The sequence below is a fragment of the Gorilla gorilla genome, chromosome 11 (genome assembly GCF_029281585.2).
Source record: "Gorilla gorilla gorilla isolate KB3781 chromosome 11, NHGRI_mGorGor1-v2.1_pri, whole genome shotgun sequence".
Lineage (NCBI taxonomy): Eukaryota > Metazoa > Chordata > Mammalia > Primates > Hominidae > Gorilla > Gorilla gorilla.
The window spans coordinates 104,681,479-104,699,808 of NC_073235.2; the positions used below are offsets into that span (position 1 = coordinate 104,681,479).

The window sequence follows — 18,330 nt, forward strand, 5'->3', positions numbered from 1 at the left end:
TTACAAGAAGAACAACAGGCTGAAATTGGAACCAAATTTGGACAAGGTCCCATTTCACCTCTGGTTTGCTCTATGGCTTTATGCAAATCATTTCATCTCTCTGTGCACTGATCTTTACTCTTTCATTAACAAGAGCAACACCAAGGACTCTCCTTGTAGAGTGCCCCTAAAGATGAATAAAACACTAGAAAACACGATTACACTTCCTTTTAAAGAGGGATAAAGGTTCTGACAGTATCACATAGGCCGCCTCTCCAGAGTGGCATTCATTTACTCCAAGCACTTTGGAACAAGGGATACATTCCTGAATGTGCTGGGGAGGTGGCCATTGAACAGCATCTATTTTCTGTTTCATGTGGTTTCTATTTATTTACAGAGTGCCATGGTTATTCATGATGTTTTACAAACCATAAAAACAAGGTCTCCACCCTATAGAAGTTACAGTGTAATTCAAACAGACTTGCTGCATGGACTGACAGGTCAGGCGTGCCAGGAGATGGTGTTGGTGTTGTATAACATGGGTGTGGAGGGGTTCTTCTTGAGTTATAAATACTTTCCAGTTACAAGGGCCTTTCATCTGGGATCCCCAAGCACTTTAGAATAGCAATAACCCGGATTGCTTTCTAAATGTACTTTCTATAAACTGTTGTGGGGACTGAGTAAATGCTTTTAAATGACTATTAATTGATCTGTGGATCTGTTCATTGTCCATATTAAACAGCATAGATGTAAACACGATGGTTTAGGAGAGGCCCGCTTTAGGCTGTGGTCTGGCTGCTTAACAGATTACTGCTGCCCCACAGAGACCCGGAAGGCTTGCCACAGCCTTGGGAGGGCCAGATGGACACTCCTAGGCATTTTCCTAGGTGATATGCTCACTCAGCCTAGACTCAGAAAGAGCACTCCTTGGCGCCCTGGTTCACTGCGTATGGATGAGTTAACATTTCAAAGTCAGGTGAGTTCAGAGAAAGAATCTCCTCTGGAGAAACTTGGAGCCATTCCTTGGCTAACGATAGTGGTTCTCATTCAGGTCCCAAGGCCTCCATTAAGTTCCTCTTATGCTGCTTTTCTCTCTTTCTTGAGCAATGGCACTTTCAAAACGGCAAGATTTATCTTTCTTTGCAGCTGGTATAGAGTTTCCCCTTCTGTCTTACTCAAAGACCACTTAACTGGTGATTTTTCCTGACCTATTTGACAAGTTCATTCATATCCAAGAGAAGACTGACCTGGGTTGCAAGTCTTGAAAGTTCACCCAGAGGTTGATGAGATAAGGATTCCTCCTTCTATCCATCCTTTATAAGCTTCTCAGAGTTATCTTTCTAAAAAGCCAGATGGAATAATATCACCCCCCTGCTTTAATAAAACCTACCTGGGGGTGCAAATGACTCACGCCTGTAATCCCAAGGTAACAAGGGCAACATTAAGGACTCTCCTTATAGATTGCCCCTAAAGATGAATAAAATACTAGAAAACATGATTACACTTCCTTTTAAAGAGGGATAAAGGTTCTGACAGTATCACATAGGCCACTTCTCCAGAGTGGCATTCATTTACTCCAAGCATTTTGGAACAAGGGATACACTCCTGAATGTGCTGGGAGGTGGCCATTGAACAGCATCTCTTTTCTGTTTCATGTGGTTTCTATTTGGGAAGCTGAGGCAGAAGGATCGCTTGAGCCCAGAAGTTCGAGACCATCCCGGGCAATGTGGTGAGACCCTGCCTCTAAAAAACAAAACAAAACAACAACAACAACAACAAAAACCTACCTGAAGAATAAAATCCAAAATGCTTCAGCAAGGTATATGCAGCCTTCATGGCCTTGGCCAGCTGACCTTTGTCCTTGCATCTCTGTCTACATGACCTGCAGTTTTGTTTTCTTTTTTGTTTTTATTTTTGTTTTGAGATGGAGTCTCACTCTGTCTCCCAGGCTAGAGTGTGCCATCTCGGCTCACTGCAAACTCCACCTCCCCAAGCAATTTTTGTGCCTCAGCCTCCCAAGCAGTTGGGATTACAGTTGGGATTCCTTCTTAAGGCACACCACCACGCCTGGCTAATTTTTGTGTTTTTAGTAGAGACGGGGTTTCACCATGTTGGGCAGGCTGTTCTCCTGACCTCAAGTGATCCACCTGCCTTGGCCTCCCAAAGTGCTGGGATTACAGGCATGAGCCACCACAACCAACCGGAAAAAAATTTTAATTGTAGTAAAATATATGTAACATAAATTTACTTTCGTTTTAGAGATGAGATCTCACAATGTCACTAAGGCTGATCTCAAACTCATGGGCCCAAGGGATCTTCTTGCCTCAGCCTCCAGAGTAGCTGGGATGACAGGTGTGTGCCACTGCACTGGCTCAAATGGACCATTTTAACATTTTTAAGTTTACAGTTCATTGACATTAAGTACATTCATATTGTTGTGAATCCACCTTCAGAACTTTTTTATCTTCTCATACTGAAACTCTGTACCCACTATACACTGATGTTCCATTCCCCTCTCCCTGCCAGCCCCTGTCAATTACCATTCAACTTTCTGTCTCTATGAATCAGACCACTCTAAGTACTTCACATAAGAGAAATCATACAATGTTTGTTCTTTCATGATTGGCTTATCTCATTTAGTGTAATGTCTTCAAGGTACATGTGTGTTGTAGCACATGTCTGAATTTCCTTCCTTTTTTTTTTTTTTTTTTTTTTGAGATGGAGTCTCACTCTGTTGCCCAGGCTGGAGTACAGTGGCATGATCTCGGCTCACTGCAACCTCCGCTTCCCAGGTTGAAGCGGTTCTCCTGCCTCAGCCTCCCAAGTAGCTGGGACTACAGGCGTGTGCCACCACACCTGGCTAAATTTTTATTTTTAGTACAGATGGGGTTTCATCAAGTTGGCCAGGCTGGTTTCGAACTCCTGACCTCAGGTGATCCGCCCACCTCGGCCTCCCAAAGTGCTGGGATTACAGGCATGAGCCATGGTGACCAACTGAATTTCCTTCCTTCTTAAGGCTGAATAATACTGCATTGTATGCATATGCTACATTTTGTTGATTCATTCATCTGTCGATGGACACTTGAGTTACTTCCACCTTTTGGCTCTTATAAACAGTTTTGCTCTGCGTATGAGTATACAAATATCTCTTTGAGACCCTGCTTTCACCTCCTTTAGGTATACAGACCCAGAAGTGGAATTACTGGTGATACGGTAATTCTGTTTAATTTTCTTAGAAACTGTCATACCATTTCCTACAGAGGCTGCGCCATTTTGCATTTCCAACAGCAATGCACAAGGTTTTCAATTTCTCCGTATCTTCACCAAATACTTGTTATTTTCTGTTTTTGTTTTTGTTTTTTAATAATAGCCATCTTAGTAGGTGTGAAGTGGTATCTCATTGTGGTTTTGATTAAATTCTGTTTGGAGCCTCTGCATTCACTCATTCGCTGTCTTGATTCCCCCTAATAAACCCTATTTTATTTTACAACACAACCTCTATTTCTTTCTCAGGAGACTTGAACTTGGTTGGGGGTGGAGGGGTCAGAGGGGGAGGGGAAAGTGCCACATAGGAAGATCAAAAAGGTAAGTGGGCTTGTAGCCTGTTGTGCTTCTTCATATAGGCCAGCAGTGGGCACTCCCACAAGACTGCCAGGGTAGTTCAGCTGACAGCTAACAGGCAGCTTGCTTTTCCAGGCTTGAGCAGGTTCCTAGATCCCCAGCAAAGGGGTCTTTTTGTTTCCTGACCCTCTTCCCTCCTGTCTGTGCTCGTCACAATGTCACTGTTAAAGAGACCCAAGCATCCCAGGCTACGCAGTGCTTCTCAAAGCAGGTGCTCCTGGCATTCTAGTGGGACAGTTCATCACTATGTGGGAATTTCACACAATGTAGAACACTTAGCATCTGGGGCCTCTGCTTGCTCAATGCCAGCAAGACCCCCAATCATTGCAACAACCAAAATGTCCCCCACCCACATTTCCAGAACACCCCCATCAGGGGATAGGTTGCCCAGTTGAGAACCAGGTATGCAAAGGAAGCTAGAGAATCCCAGTGTCTCCCGCTCAGGCAAAGCAGCAACTACCATAATGAGGTCTCGTGTCCAGTTGAGGGGATGATGGAGCTCAGCCAAGGAAAAAGTCACAGGTGGTTTTAGGTGACCTAGATTACACCCTGGCTCTGTTAATGGTTAGTTGACAGTGACAGGCTCACATATCAGGAGAGAGGGGAAGACGCTCTCTAAAAACAAGATGAGAACAATAACAGAAAAAGTACCCCAACAAGTCCCCCACCCCATGCAACTGGGACTTGCAACCTGAGCCTGGTCCCTTCAGTGTCCATTTGACCCCCACCCCCATCCCCGGGGAATGCACACTGCACCCGGCACCCGTCTCTGCCTTGCCTGGGTTAGTTTAAGGGACTTCATTTCCCTGTGCTGCCATAGCAACCAGGAAACAACCTCCGCTCAGACAAGAAGGATGGTGCTGTGGCCGAGATCTGTAGATGCACACGGCTGGTAACAGAGCAACCAGGACCAAGGGACAACAAGAGCTCAGGAGAAGGGGAGAGACAGGTCGCCCAGAGAGTAGACAATCCAGGGCTTGAGGAGGCTGGCTGTGCGGTTTATTTTTTCTCTCCACAAAGACACACACTGTCTAAACTGTGTGGCTGGTTGTTATTAAGAAACTGCTGCGAGAGGGAAAAATGTATTTAATAAAAGGCCCTGTGTTTGTGGTCTTCTTGGGCTTGCTGTGAGCTCTGGAAATCTTGAGGTGTGACCAGATTTCAGCCTTCAAAACCAAGATGGACTGCCCTTGAGAAGGGGTGGTCAGAGGGAAACATGTTCACGCTCTCCCTCCTGAGCCGGGGCCACGGGAAGCTGGGCCAGGACAAACAGAAGTTAGAAGTCTACTTTGAACCAGAGGTGAGTCCCACAGCTGAAGAAAGGCACATTTTGGAAGTGGGAGAGGAATGCTCTATGTTTCCACTTGGGAGGTAAACCATGTGTGTCTTGGTTTGTGTTGTTAGTGAGGTGGCGGGGTCACTGGAAGATCTTCCTTCCTCCTTCATGAAACTCAAGAAAATAACATCATTTTCCTGACACACCGAGATTGCCCCTGGGGCCCTCATCTTTCCCCTTGTAGCTGTCTTTGCTTGGACCAAAGGAGATTCCAGATTGTCTGGAATTTGGATGGTTTGGTGCAAGACCAGAATTTCCACCTGGGTTCTAGGCAAACTGATGGTTGTTTGGTTTTTGGAAGTCGTGCTCTGCAGTTGAAATGCTGTGTGTGTTCATGCCATTTCAATGGCTTCCTTGAACTTTCTGGAATTCAACCCACAGGACTCATATTTAATATAGGCCAAAAAAAAAACCACCTCATTTTAGAAGATTTTAAAGAGGTGGCAAAATTCCCTTGTTATACTAGATTTTTATTTCACTTGAATCCTGCCAGGGATAAGAAACCTGTTGGGGATACTTTGCAAATTTGGGGGTCATACAGAGATTTCCATTGTCATGGTACTTTGTCATGATATTTGACCTTTGCTGTGTTAAACGACATATAAAGTTTCAAAGGACCTGTATGGCCAATGGCATTTACTTACCTACAAGATATGTAACTGCTTTATAGGCCCCTAAATAGCCAAATTAGGTAATGTTACATAGCATCTGGAATGTATAGGAATTCTCCCCACGTACAGCTGAAGTGGTGGTGGCTTGGAATGCTCCTATTTAAACTGCCAGCTAGTCCAGGTCTAATTTCAAAGTTATCTGCTGCCCTTAATAATTCTGACTGCTTACTTGCATACCAGGAAACTTTAACTGGCCTGTAACCTACACACAAGCTGAGTTAATCCTCCAGCCATACATGACTCTCCTGAAAGTTGTACGGGGTGAAATAGAACCATGCCCTGGGTTCTACTAATTTTGAAATGTGGAGAGAAAAGGCAGTTGCTAAGAAGAGCAATTGTGTTCCATAACACCGTGTGAACGGTTCAGAGAAAATCAGTAACTAAAAAAATGCCGAAGGCTTTGCACAAGCAGCATTTGCTATAGAAAGGTCTTCCACAGTGGCTCCGTCAAAGTGGCTGCTTTTCATTGCAGGATTACTTGAACTGGAGGTCCCCAGAAGACTATGTTCCTGTCAGCAAACCTCAAGATAAGAACAATGCCAGCCAGCACTCCTGGAGCCTCTTTCTTCCTAAAACTTTCAGCACTAGAAAGGGTGCCCTGATCCTGTACTCAGAAGGTTTAGCCATTTCGGCATGGACACCCAAAGAGAGGAGAAAAGGCCCCTACTGCCCCAGAGGTCCCTGGAGGAAGCTGGATCTTGAACTGCACACACTTCAAGACCTCAAAGAAGCCATCCTGGCATATGGAAGGCAACAGGTAGGCAGAACGCTCCCTTGGGTTTGGGGAAGGTGCTGGCAGCATGTCTAGAAACCCAGTTGCAGCTTTGGGAATAACTTCTTGGACCCAGGGAAGGTATGAAACTCTCAGACCTCTATTTCTTCATCTCTAAAATGAGATGGACTGTACTCTTAGCCCTATCTGCTGCACATCATTGTCACGAAGCTTAAATGAGATAATGTATGTGAAAGGGTTCTGAAAACCATAAAGGGCTACATTATCATCATTTTATGTTTTCCTTTCAGTTAGAGTAACACAAAGTCCTTTTCAGCATTCAGACAGATTCAGGCCAGCAGACGTTTCATCGGGATCCTTGAAATCCTGTCTCATAGCCACAAGCATCATCATCCCACCTCTGATGTTCTTGGCTCTGTGGAAATGAGAGGGAGAACATTTTAAATATTTACCTTGAGCCCTTCAGCATCTGCAGGATAAGTTAATGACTTTTTCCATCCTGAATACAATATTAAGGGAAAACGCCTGTGTTCATTTTTCTGATTCATACTTCCTAATGTCTTGTGAGATGTGCCTCTGGCCCCTGCTTTATATAATTGCATGCATCAGCCCTTTGGCTGAGGCCATAAGATAGTCTGGGAAGATGTGTCACTTTATAAGATTCTAGGTTAGAAATGGTGGGTGACTCCCTAATTTAAAAGTGTCTACTGACTTTTCATTCCCCACAAAATAAAGTCATTAGCTTCTTCTATCAGGCCTTTCACACATTGGCTTTTCTGCTCCATGTCTAGCCACATTTCCCACCTGTTCCTGTACCACTTCGATCATGGACGCCATAAGGCCCCACCCATGTGATTAGCTCATCATTCCCCAACACCTGTGCCCTTTCATGACTCTCCATTTTTGCACACACTTCTACAGCTGGCAAGCTCCCACCCATCCTTCAAAACACAACTTAAATACCATCCCCTCACTGAAGCCTTCTCCCACTTGCCTAGGCAGAGATAGCCCATGCCTCCCTCCTCTGCAAACATTCCCATACCGTCATGCACTGAAATTTATTTCTTTGACTGTCTGTCATTCCTGATGGATTAACATCTCTTCCAATGTGGGGACCATGTCTAAATCATTTCCAGAAAGAGTACCCACAAATGTTTGTGGAATTAATGACTTGGTCATGCATGATATTTTCAATGTTTCTTAGATCATCTCCCAGAATCATTGTTGGACAATTTATCACCTACCCCCATGCCAGGCAGAGCTTCCAAAAGAAAAGACTCCTCTGCCCTCTTTTCATCTTTCAAAATAGAGAAGCTTGATGATCTTGACTGAATGCCCAATGCTCTTTGCCTTAAAAATAATAAATTCTTGAATAAAAGAAAACCAATTGTTGAATGCTATAATGTTGCATTATAGCTAAATATTATTTTATTTAATCCTTACAAAGACCCTGTGCGATATAGTTTTTCTTGCCTCCTTTTATAGATGAGGAAACCAAAGCTCAGGGTAGATAAGTGATTTGCCCAAGGCCAGAGAGCTACTAAATGACAAGGCCAGAATTCAAATCCAGGACTGCCTACCTCACCAGGGCCTGCATACTTTGCACTCTGCCCTGTTGTTTGTGGACTCGAAGGGACTCCAGTGGTCCACTGGTCATTGTGCTGGTCATGGCCTGTTTGTCTCAGATTCCCCCTGTTCCCTTCCCCTGCTCTGCTCTGCATCACAGGCAGGTTGACCACAGGCTATATACAATTCTGCAAACATCTGTGTCCACTGGCTTCCAGTTGAATTTGCCAATGGGACACACTGGAAAGAGATTGGAGAGGGAGAAGAAGAGGAAGACCACAGTATTTCTCCCTTCCCACTCTGCCTCAAGTGAAAAGAAGCATCTGCATTACCTCTGTGATACAGCTCTCAACAGACAGGCCCACTATGACCCCCAACTCCTCCAGGTGACCCCACCAGCTCCTCCCTTTGTCCTTCTAGCATAAGTGTGGTGCTGGCTTCCTGATGTTACTGATCTCAATGTTGCCCCCCAAACTGTTTGGCTTCTGAGGTCTCCAATCACCTGTACAACCAATTCCCTAAATCAAATTCCTTCTGTGTTTACTTAGTTTCTATTTTCCTGGTTGGACACTGAGTGATATATAGGCTAACTCACTGCCCAGAGTAAGAATACCTTCCATCGTCTTCAGATGCTTGTCTATAAGGCTAAATACTTCAGGTAACAGAGATCTTAATAGTTTATAAAGTAGATAAGTCAGTTTGGGGTGAGTTTCATTTTTGGTTATATTTGGGCTCAACGAAAAAAAGAAGTTGCTATCTTCCTGTAGCATCCATCTTCTAAATTTATAGCTCATATCTGTACAAAACAGAATATGTAGTCTAACTCCACATGAGTAGAGGGAAATGGTGTGAAGAAATTAGAGAAAAGAAAACGTATGGAAGAGTACAGGGCTGGAGTTTAAGATTAAAGGACATAGTAGATTAAAAGAGGAGGGGAAGCAACTCAAAAGGGACTTCGAATTAAAGAAAATGAACACACTGGGCTCAGTGCCTCACACCTGTAATCCAGCACTTTGGGAAGCAGAGGCAGGAGAATTGCTTGAGCCCAGGAGTTCAAGACCAGCCTGGGCAACATAATGAGACCCTGTTTCTATCAAAATAAGAATAATAAAAATTATTTAAAAATAAAAGAAAAGGAAAAGAACACCTCAGAAGCTTCAGAAAATAGAGTACCATCTGACTATGAAAACAACAGCCTGGCAAGAAACTTTTAAAATCATAATACCCAGTGCCAGGACAGCTATAGGGAAACAGCAGTCTCACATGTTAGGAGCACAAATTCACATGACATTTCTGGAGGGCAATTTGGCAAAAGCCTAAAAGGGGCTGATACCTTTTGATTCAACATTCCACTTTTAGGAGCTGGCCCTAGGACATAATCAGATGTATGTTAAAAGATCTATGCAGAAAAACATTGACTACAGGGTTCTTTATTACTATGCAAAACACTGAAAACAGTAAATGCCCAGCAATGGAACATTGATCAAATGAACTCTGGTAAATCATGTAATGACCTGGGTCAAGCAATGAAGTCATGTGTTAGTCATGAATAACATGAGAAAATCTGCACAATGTTTTTCTTTTGTTTTGTTTTGAGACAGGGTTTCCTCTGTTACCCAGGCTGGAGTGCAGTGGCACCATCACAGCACACTGCAGCCTCAAACTCCTGGGCTCAAGTGGTCCTCCCATCTCAGCCTCCCCAGTAGCTGAGACTACTGGCTCATGCCACCATGCCTGGCCAATTTTTTGTATTTTTGTAGAGATGGGGTCTAGCTCTGTTGCCCAAGCTGGTCTTGAACTCCTAGGTTCAAGAAATCCACCTGCCTTGGCCTCCCAAAGTGCTGGGATTACAGGTGTGAGCCACCATGCCTGGCCTGGAATGTATTTTTTTAAAGCAGATTACAAAAATGTATTCATATAATAAAAATACCAGTGTTCATTAACTTTTTTTGAGTAGTTGTGTTATTTTTGCCACTATTCTAAGTGCTTTCCAAGTATAATTCATTTATGCTTCCTAATAATCCTGGGCATAAGTACTATTATCATCCACTTTAAAGGTGAGGAAATAGAAGCACAGAGAGTTTGAGTGACTCACTCAAAGTTATACAGCCAAGTAAATCACTGCACCAGAATGTGAGACTAGGCCATATAGAAAACATCACCTCTCTAATATAAATCTGTTTTTAAAAAAGTGATTATTGACCGGGTGTGGTGGCTCACACCTGTAATCCCAGCACTTTGGGAGGCCAAGGCAGGTAGATCATCTGAGGTCAGGAGTTCGAGACTAGCCTGGCTAACATGGTGAAACCCCATTTCTACTAAAAATACAAAAAATTAGCTGGGAGAGGTGGTGGCGCACGCCTGTAATCCCAGCTACTCAGGAGGCTGATACATTTCTTTTTACCAAATATATTTTTTAAACTATGGGATCTTACAAATAAAATAAAAATCTACAGCTTTGAAAGAGGTAGACAGTTGACCCTGGAAATCAAGGTGAGAGGCTTCAGGGAGGAAAATGGAATGGCAAACAGTGCTGCAAGTTGAGTCCACCAATAACCACACCATCTGTCCATTAGGGTATTTCTTTGTCCAAATAGGATAGTTCAAGAGTTTAAAACACTACACTCAAAGTCAAAGAGCCAAAGTGAGGATGGAAAAAGGGGTAGAGTAATAGCGCTGCTCACGGAAGGATCTGTTCTTGGCTGGACTGTGAATCAAGAAACCTGCATGACTCAGGCCCCACCCAGACCTGTAAGAATAAAGGCTGTCGCAGAAAGGTGCAAGTCAAGGTTTAAAGCATCTCACAACATCTCCAACTCTCTGGATCTGACAGCACACATGTGGCAACCCGTCTGGAGTTTATAGCTCAGCATACATCCACCCTTGAACTTTCTTGATGGCCCAACTCCTTATGGGTAAAGATAAATGTTAAGTCAAGAAATCAGAGGTCAGCATTCTTAGACTTCTGGATACACACAAATATGTCGCTTGGTTGGTTTTTTGTTGTTGTTGTTTTTTAACAGAAGGAAATCTTGTTTAGCATTTCCAAAGTTGAAACCATTCTTCTTGAGGCCTTTAATTTATTCAGCTTCCCATTATTGAGACATCAAATAGCTATAAAACCTAAGTAATCATAATTTGGGGTAGGATAAATACGAACAATGTGACATTGATTAAATAATGTATTTAAGATAATGTGTTTTAAAATTCAGTTCACAGGACATGCCACTTCTCTGTTCCATTGAGAGATAAACAGGATTTAGATAACTATAGCAGATTTCAACCAACATTGTACAATTGTCCCTCGGTATCTGCAGGGTTCCAGGATACCCCTTGATTTCAAAACCAAGAACCAAGATTGCTTCCAGGAATCCCTGAGGATACCAAAATCCAAGGACGCTTAAGTCCCTTATATAAAATGGCATGGTATTTGCATATAACCTACACACACCCTCCCATATACTTTGAATCATCTCTAGATTACTTATAATACCTAATATAGTGTAAATGCTTTGTAAATAGTTGTTATACTGCATTGTTCTTATTAGTATTATATATATATATATATATATATTTGTTTTCTTTTTTTTGTAGAGGCAGAGTTTTGCTCTGTTGCCCAAGCTAGAGTTCAGTGGCATGATTGTAGTTTACTATAACCTTCAACTCCTAGGCTCAAGCAATCCTCCTGCCTCAGCCTCCCAAGCAGCTAGGACTACAGACATGTGCCACCACACCCAGCTAATTTTTAAAAAATTTTTTGTAGAGATGGGGTCTTGCTATGTTGCCCAGGCTGGTCTCAAACTCCTGGGCTCAAGCAATGCTCCCACCTCAGCCTCCCAAAGTATTGGATTACAGGCGTGAGTCACCGCATCTGGTCTATATTGCTATTATTAATTGGTTTTTTTCCACATATTTTTGATCCGCGGTTGATTGAACCTACAAATGCGGAACCCACAGATGCGAGGGCCAACTGTATTGCTACTGCCATCTCCATTATAAATTTGGTTAAGTTTAAAAGTATTGTCAGCCTTGTTCCACTGAATAGTCACCACTCATTCTGTACTGCCTAATTTCTCCCCGCATCTTAATACTCAAGGCATTTAACTCTTTCGTTGCTATTTTCAGCCAATGTCCCCCCATGAAGGAATCTTTAGGTTACCCTTTTTTTTTTTTTTTAGACAGAGTCTCGCTCTGTCGCCCAGGCTGGAGTACACTGGCATGACCTTGGCTCACTGCAACCTCCACCTCCCAGGTTCAAGCGATTCTCATGCCTTAACCTCCTGAGTTGCAGGGATTACAGGTGCATGCCACCATGCCTGGCTAATTTTTGTATTTTTAGTAGAGACGGGGTTTCAGCATGTTACCTAGGCTGGTCTCGAACTCCTGACCTCAGGTGATCCTCCCACCTGGGCCTCCCAAAGTGCTGGGATTACAGGCATGAGCCACCATACCTGGCCCAGATAACCATTTTATCAAGTAGAAAATAATGTAAGAAATATGCCTTTTGAATTAAGTTTATTTTTCCTATTCAAACCATAATATAGGGTTTTATACAAATTAGAAAAATATAGAAAAGGAGAGAGAATTATAAATTATCTGTTACCCTTTTAGCCAGAGATTAGGAGGATGAAGTTTCCTTGCAAGTCCTGATCAATAACCTGCTACTTGTTTGACGGTGTCGGTAAAATGTAGGAACTGCTCTGGTGGCTGTCAACAGTGTTAAATAGGCACCAAGGCAGCAAAGGGGAGAAAGAGCAATTTGCCTGCACTCCTTTTTCTGAGTGTGCTCCATTGGAGCAGGTCCTGAGACGTTGTACTTGGAGCCTTTAATAAACCTAGAAGTAGGAAAGGTCAGAGAGAAACATGGTCAACTCCAACTATGAGGTCAAAGGTAATGTCAATAACAGCTGAACTTATTGAGTGATTAGTGTGTGGCAGGCATTTTACCTGTATAACCTCATTCAATCTGCACAAGCCTAAGAGCTAGGTGCTAGCATTACCTCCGTTTTATAGGAAGGAAACCTGGGGCTTGACATTAACTAATTTGCTCAAAATTACATACCTAAGTGGTGAAGCTAGAATTGGAGACCAACAATGGATTCCAAAGCCCCACGTTTAACCCCTAGACGGCTTGATTTTGAAAACTCCACATTCCCCAGAGAAAAAGAAGCATCTCCCCAGCTTTAACAGTATGTTTAAAAAGTGGATCTGAGTCTTTCAACACATCCATTAAGCTAACCCTTTGTAATTCTAGGAAAGCAAATCAGATTTTTATTAAAATTAATTTGGATGATAAGTAGCATTTCTATAATAAGCTATATATATGATCCAATACACTCCTGTTTCTCTAGGTTTTATACTTCATTCATTTGTTCCCTTGTATAACTAATAGAATATTTATAACAATGACTGGGGCCGGGCACGATGGCACACGCCTGTAATACCAACACTTTGGAAGGCTGAGGTGGGCAGATCACCTGAGGTCAGAAGTTCAAGACCGGCCTGACCAACATGGAGAAACCCCGTCTCTACTAAAAATACAAAAAAATTAGCCAGGCATGGTGGTGCATGCCTGTAATCCCTGCTACTCGGGAGGCTGAGGCAGGAGAATTGCTTGAACCCGGGAGGCAAAGGTTGTGGTGAGCCGAGATCATGCCATTGCACTCCAACCTGGGCAACAAGAGCGAAACTCCGTCTCAAAAAAAAAAAAAAAAAAAAAAAAGGCTAACACTTATGTAGAAGTTAGTATTATACCAGTACCATTCTAAGTGCTTTACACTTGTTAACTCACTTAATCCTCACAACAGGTTAATAAGGTAGGTGCCTTTTTTTATTGTAGCAAAATATATATAACATGAAATTTACCATTTTAACCATTTTAGATGTACAGTTTGATGGCAGTAAGTATATTCACATCGTTGTACAATCATTACCATCATCCACTTCCAGGAGTTTTGTCATTTTGCTAAACTGAACTCCATGTCCATGAAACAGTAACTCCCCATTTCCCTCTGCCACCAGCCCCTGCAACCATATTTCTGCTGTCTCTGTGAATTTGACTATTCTGAGAACTTCATATAAGCGAAAGCATACAGTTGTATCCTTTGCGGCTAACTTGTTTCACTTAGCATAATGTCTTCACTCATTAGAAGAATGAATTCATGTTGTAGCATGTATCCGAATTTCCTTCTTTTGCAAAGCTGAGTAATAGTCCCTTGTATGTATACACCACATCTTGTTTTTCCATTCTTCCATCAACAGACACTTAAGTTGCTTCCACATTTTGGCTGTTGTGAACAATGCCCTATACACATGGATGTACAAATATCTGTTCATGTCCTTGTTTTCAATTATTTTGTGTATATACCCAGAAGTGGAATTGTTTGGATTATATAGTAATTCTATTTTTAATTCTTTGAGGAACTACCATAGGATTTTCCATAGCAGTTAGTTACACCATTCTACATTCCCACCAGCAGTGCAAAGAGTTCCAGTTTCTCCATATCCTCATCAACACTTGTTACTTTCTGTTTTCTTTTTAAACACTTTTTTTTTTTTGGTGACGGAGTTTCGCTCTTGTTGCCCAGACTGGAGTGCAATGGCGCAATCTCAGCTCACCGCAACCTCTGCCTCCCAGGTTCAAGTGATTCTCCTGCCTCAGCCTGCCTAGTAGCTGGGATTACAGGCATGCACCACCACACCCAGCTAATTTTGTATTTTTAGTAGAGATGGGGTTTCTCCATGTTGGTCAGGCTGATCTCAAACTCCCGACCTCAGGTGATCTGCCTGCTTCAGCCTACCAAAGTGCTGGGATTACAGGCATGAGCCACTGTGCCTGGCCTTAAACACTTTTATTTGATAATAACCAGATCCTTTTGTAGTTCATAAGCATGATGATTGGGTGTTCACATGCATGTGTGAATGTGCCACCCTCTGAACCTCGTTACAACATCAACACATTACCTGTCTGACCTGAAAAAAAATTTCTTTTATTTTATAATAGCTATTCTAGTGGGTGTCAAGTGGAATCTCATTGTGGTTTTGATTTGCATTTACCTAGTGATAAATGACATTGAGCATCTTTTTATGTGCGTATTGATCATTTGTATATCTTTTCTAAAGAAATATCTATTCAAGTCCTTTGCCCATTTTTTAAGTGGGTTGTTTGGTTTTTTGTCATTGAATTGTAGGAGTTCTTAGATATTCTGAATAATTGGTTCATGCCTGTAATCCCAACACTCTGGGAGGCTGAGGCAGGAGGATCACTTGAGCCCAAGAGATTGAGGCTACAGTGAGACATGATCACACCACTGCACTCCAGCCTGAGTGACAGACTGAGACCCTGTCTCTGTCTCTCTCTCTCAAAGAGAGATATTCTGGATATTAATCTATTACCAGATACAAATTTACAAATATTTTCTCCCACTCCATGGGTTGTCTGCCTTTTCACTCGGTTGATAGTGTCCTTTGATGCACAAAAGTAGGGAGGCTAAGGCAGGAGAATTGCTTGAACCCGGGAGGCAGAGGTTGCAGTGAGCCAAGATCGTGCCACTGTACTCCAGCCTGGGTGACAGGGCGAGAGTCTGTCTTTAAAAAAAAAAAAGTTTTTAATTTTTATGAAGTCCAACTTATCTATTTTTTTTTCACCTGTTCTTTTGATATCATATTCAGAAACTCATTGCCAAACTCAATGTCATGAAGCTTCTCCCCTATGGTTGTAAACTCTAGGGGAAAACTTTTCTAAGAGTTTTACAGTTTTAGTTCTTATGTTTAGGTTTTTGCTCCATTTTGAATTAACTTGTGTAAATGGTGTACGGTAAGAGTCCAATTTCATTTTTTTTTTTTTTTGCGTGTAAAGTATGTTCTTTTGTCATCCTTATTTGACAGATAAAGAAACTGAGGCACAGGTGAATCAAATAATTTCCCTAAGGTCACACAGCTAGTGAGTCATCAAGACATGATTACAAATCCAGGCAGATTGAGCTCTCGTAGGACCTGGAGCCTAATTTTTGCTGCTAGCAATCCTAGTTGTACCTTTACATTTATGACATATGGCTGGTCAAATCTTTGATGCTGAATGGTTTGGTCAGGGATCAAGCCTTGTTATAACACTGCATTAATGAGAAAATTCAGACCACTTCACGACTTTCTTCTTTATGGCCTTGTATCCAGGAACATATGCTCACCAAAGATAGACAGGAGAGAGAGTTATCATTTGCACAGAATCCCAAAAATTAAACCTGCAGACAAAGGGCTGGCTGAGAGCAGCAGTGTTTGCATGAGGCTGATCAAAGTCACGCTGGGGATGGAGGATGCTTTCCAGGCACAGCTGCAAGTGGCTTCTCTCCTCTCCCTCCCACCCTGCCCCCACCTCTACTCCAGTTGCACTCACCTGGCAGCCCCAAGGCTGGCTCCAGTCACACATGCACAGGTGCAACGACAATGATCAGTCACCCTGTTCTAAGATTTGGCCTTTGCCAGAGAACACTGACTCCGGCAAGACAGACTGAGGGCTAGGAGATGCCAGCTGTGCCCCTCCTGAGAGAAGGACTTCTGGCTGGAGCAGGCAGCTCACAAGCACAGGTGGTCAGCAGTAAAATGCAGACATTATTGGGTTTTTCCATTCAATCGAGCCAACGTCTGAGTAGTTAGGAAATGCCCTGGGCCTAAAACAGTGCCTGACACATAGCAGATGCTCAACAAATTGTTTAATGACATATTGGTTACAAGGATGTGGCCGGGGGGCGGGGGGGGCTGCAACCTCTACCCAACAGGAGTGCACAATCTGGTGAAAGAGGCGGATTTGTGCCCCAGTGACATTTTGATACGAGGCGGTCCATAAGAGAGCGAGATTATGATTTCCTAATAAAGAAGGCAGAGAGTGTGACTGCTTCTTACTGGGAAAAATCTAGAGTGGCTTCTTGGAGAAGGTAGAATTTGAGCTGAGTCTTGTAAAGATAAGCAGGGTGAGACCTTCCAGGCTTAGGTGAGCAGAGGCCTCTAGGGGAGAAGGCGCAGGTGAGGGGAAATCAGGGTCACTAGCCAGGCTCCCTGCTGGAAATATACCTGGGGAAGTGGGTGGGGCCAAATTGTGGAGGGCTGTGCCTGCCATTTCTGGGATTTGGGGGTTTCTCTCTTCACGCTTCTGCTGAGTCCTGCACACAAACGCTGGGCCACCCTCTGCGGTATGATGGCAGCTGGCTACCTAGGGCTTTGTTGCCTTCCTGGGGACTCTGGCTCCCTGCCACCCCATATCTGCTGGGCAGGAGCACAAGCCCTACCGTCTCCTTCCATCCTCTGAAAACCTTCAGTGGCCAGCACTAGAGCAGGTGGACAAGACAGCCAGTGCGGGGGAAGGGACAGGTACACAGGAGTCCCCTTCACGCCTCTGCATTCAGAGACCTCATATGCATCAGGAAGGCAACTGGCCAGAGCAAGTCCCTCATTAAAGGAAGCACTCATGGTGGAATGTGGATAATAGGCCACCCCGTGCACACTAATTACTCATTGCAGAAGAAACCCGAAGCTGGGATTGATTGGCAAAGCCGAGGCAGGCCTGAACAGTCTGAAACCATCCATAGCCAGCCTCCTGCTGTCATGTTTATTTTCCTGTTCCAGAAACTCCCTCCCCGGCTCCCTTCTGTCTCCTTTTATATTTTAGAGTGACTTTTGAGTGGGTGGTTAGGTCTAGGATAACTTTAGGGAAGAACTAAGGAAATATGCATGAGAAGAGGGTGGGTGCCAGAAAATTAGTTAATTTTTAACATGTTTTCTATTTAGAAATATAATCTATATTACTGAAAACTTGATTTTATTTTTTAAAAAAGAGAGAAGAAAGAACTATTTGTAATCTTATGCCCAGCACCCTAATACTCCCATTATTAGCTTTTTCATCTATTTTCTTCCAATCTTTCCATCATGACTATATACAGGATATGCTTGTATGAGGTTGTAATTATACTATACATGCTTTCTTATATTTTGTTGTTTTCCACTGAAAATATTCTTCAACAGGTTGGAAGTGAGTTAGTAGATTTCACCCTGACTGGTGTCCTCGGTTAGCCCTAAGCAGGCCTTGGGCATCCCTCAGTGCTTCAGTTTATCCAATAAGATAGGACATTATTAACCAACTTCATGGGCATAATTTGAGAAGTTATTAAAAGAAACCAGGAAACTAGAAAAAAACTTAAAGAGAATGTGGTAGACAGGATGTCCTGCCAAAGATATCTATGTCCTAATCCCTGGGACCTGTGAGGTTACAGGGCAAAGGGAAATCAAGGTTGCAGATGGAATTAAGGTTATCATCAATAGATGGCCTCGAAATGGGGATATTATCTTGGATGATCCGGGTGGGCCCAAGGTAAGCACAAGAGTCCTTAAAAGCAGAAGAAGGAATCAGAAGGAAGATCAGAGAGAGGGCAGCC

General features: G+C 43.0%; 1 protein-coding gene and 1 non-coding gene across 3 annotated transcripts in view; both read left to right on the forward strand.

Moving 5' to 3' along the window:
• The first annotated feature begins 4,443 nt into the window (after window positions 1-4,443).
• Window positions 4,444-18,330, forward strand: part of KIAA2012 (KIAA2012 ortholog) — a 135,813-nt gene continuing 121,926 nt past the window's right edge. For both annotated transcript variants that reach the window (XM_031008585.3, XM_031008586.3), the window contains exons 1-2: window positions 4,444-4,900; window positions 6,080-6,364. In XM_031008585.3, the coding sequence (XP_030864445.2) occupies window positions 4,817-4,900; window positions 6,080-6,364 (369 nt within the window). In that variant the 5' untranslated portion in view covers window positions 4,444-4,816. The remainder of the gene's footprint in view (window positions 4,901-6,079; window positions 6,365-18,330) is intronic.
• LOC115933887 (small nucleolar RNA U13) lies at window positions 14,776-14,879 on the forward strand. The gene has a single exon (XR_004069730.1). It is a non-coding gene; the product is annotated as a small nucleolar RNA U13 (small nucleolar RNA).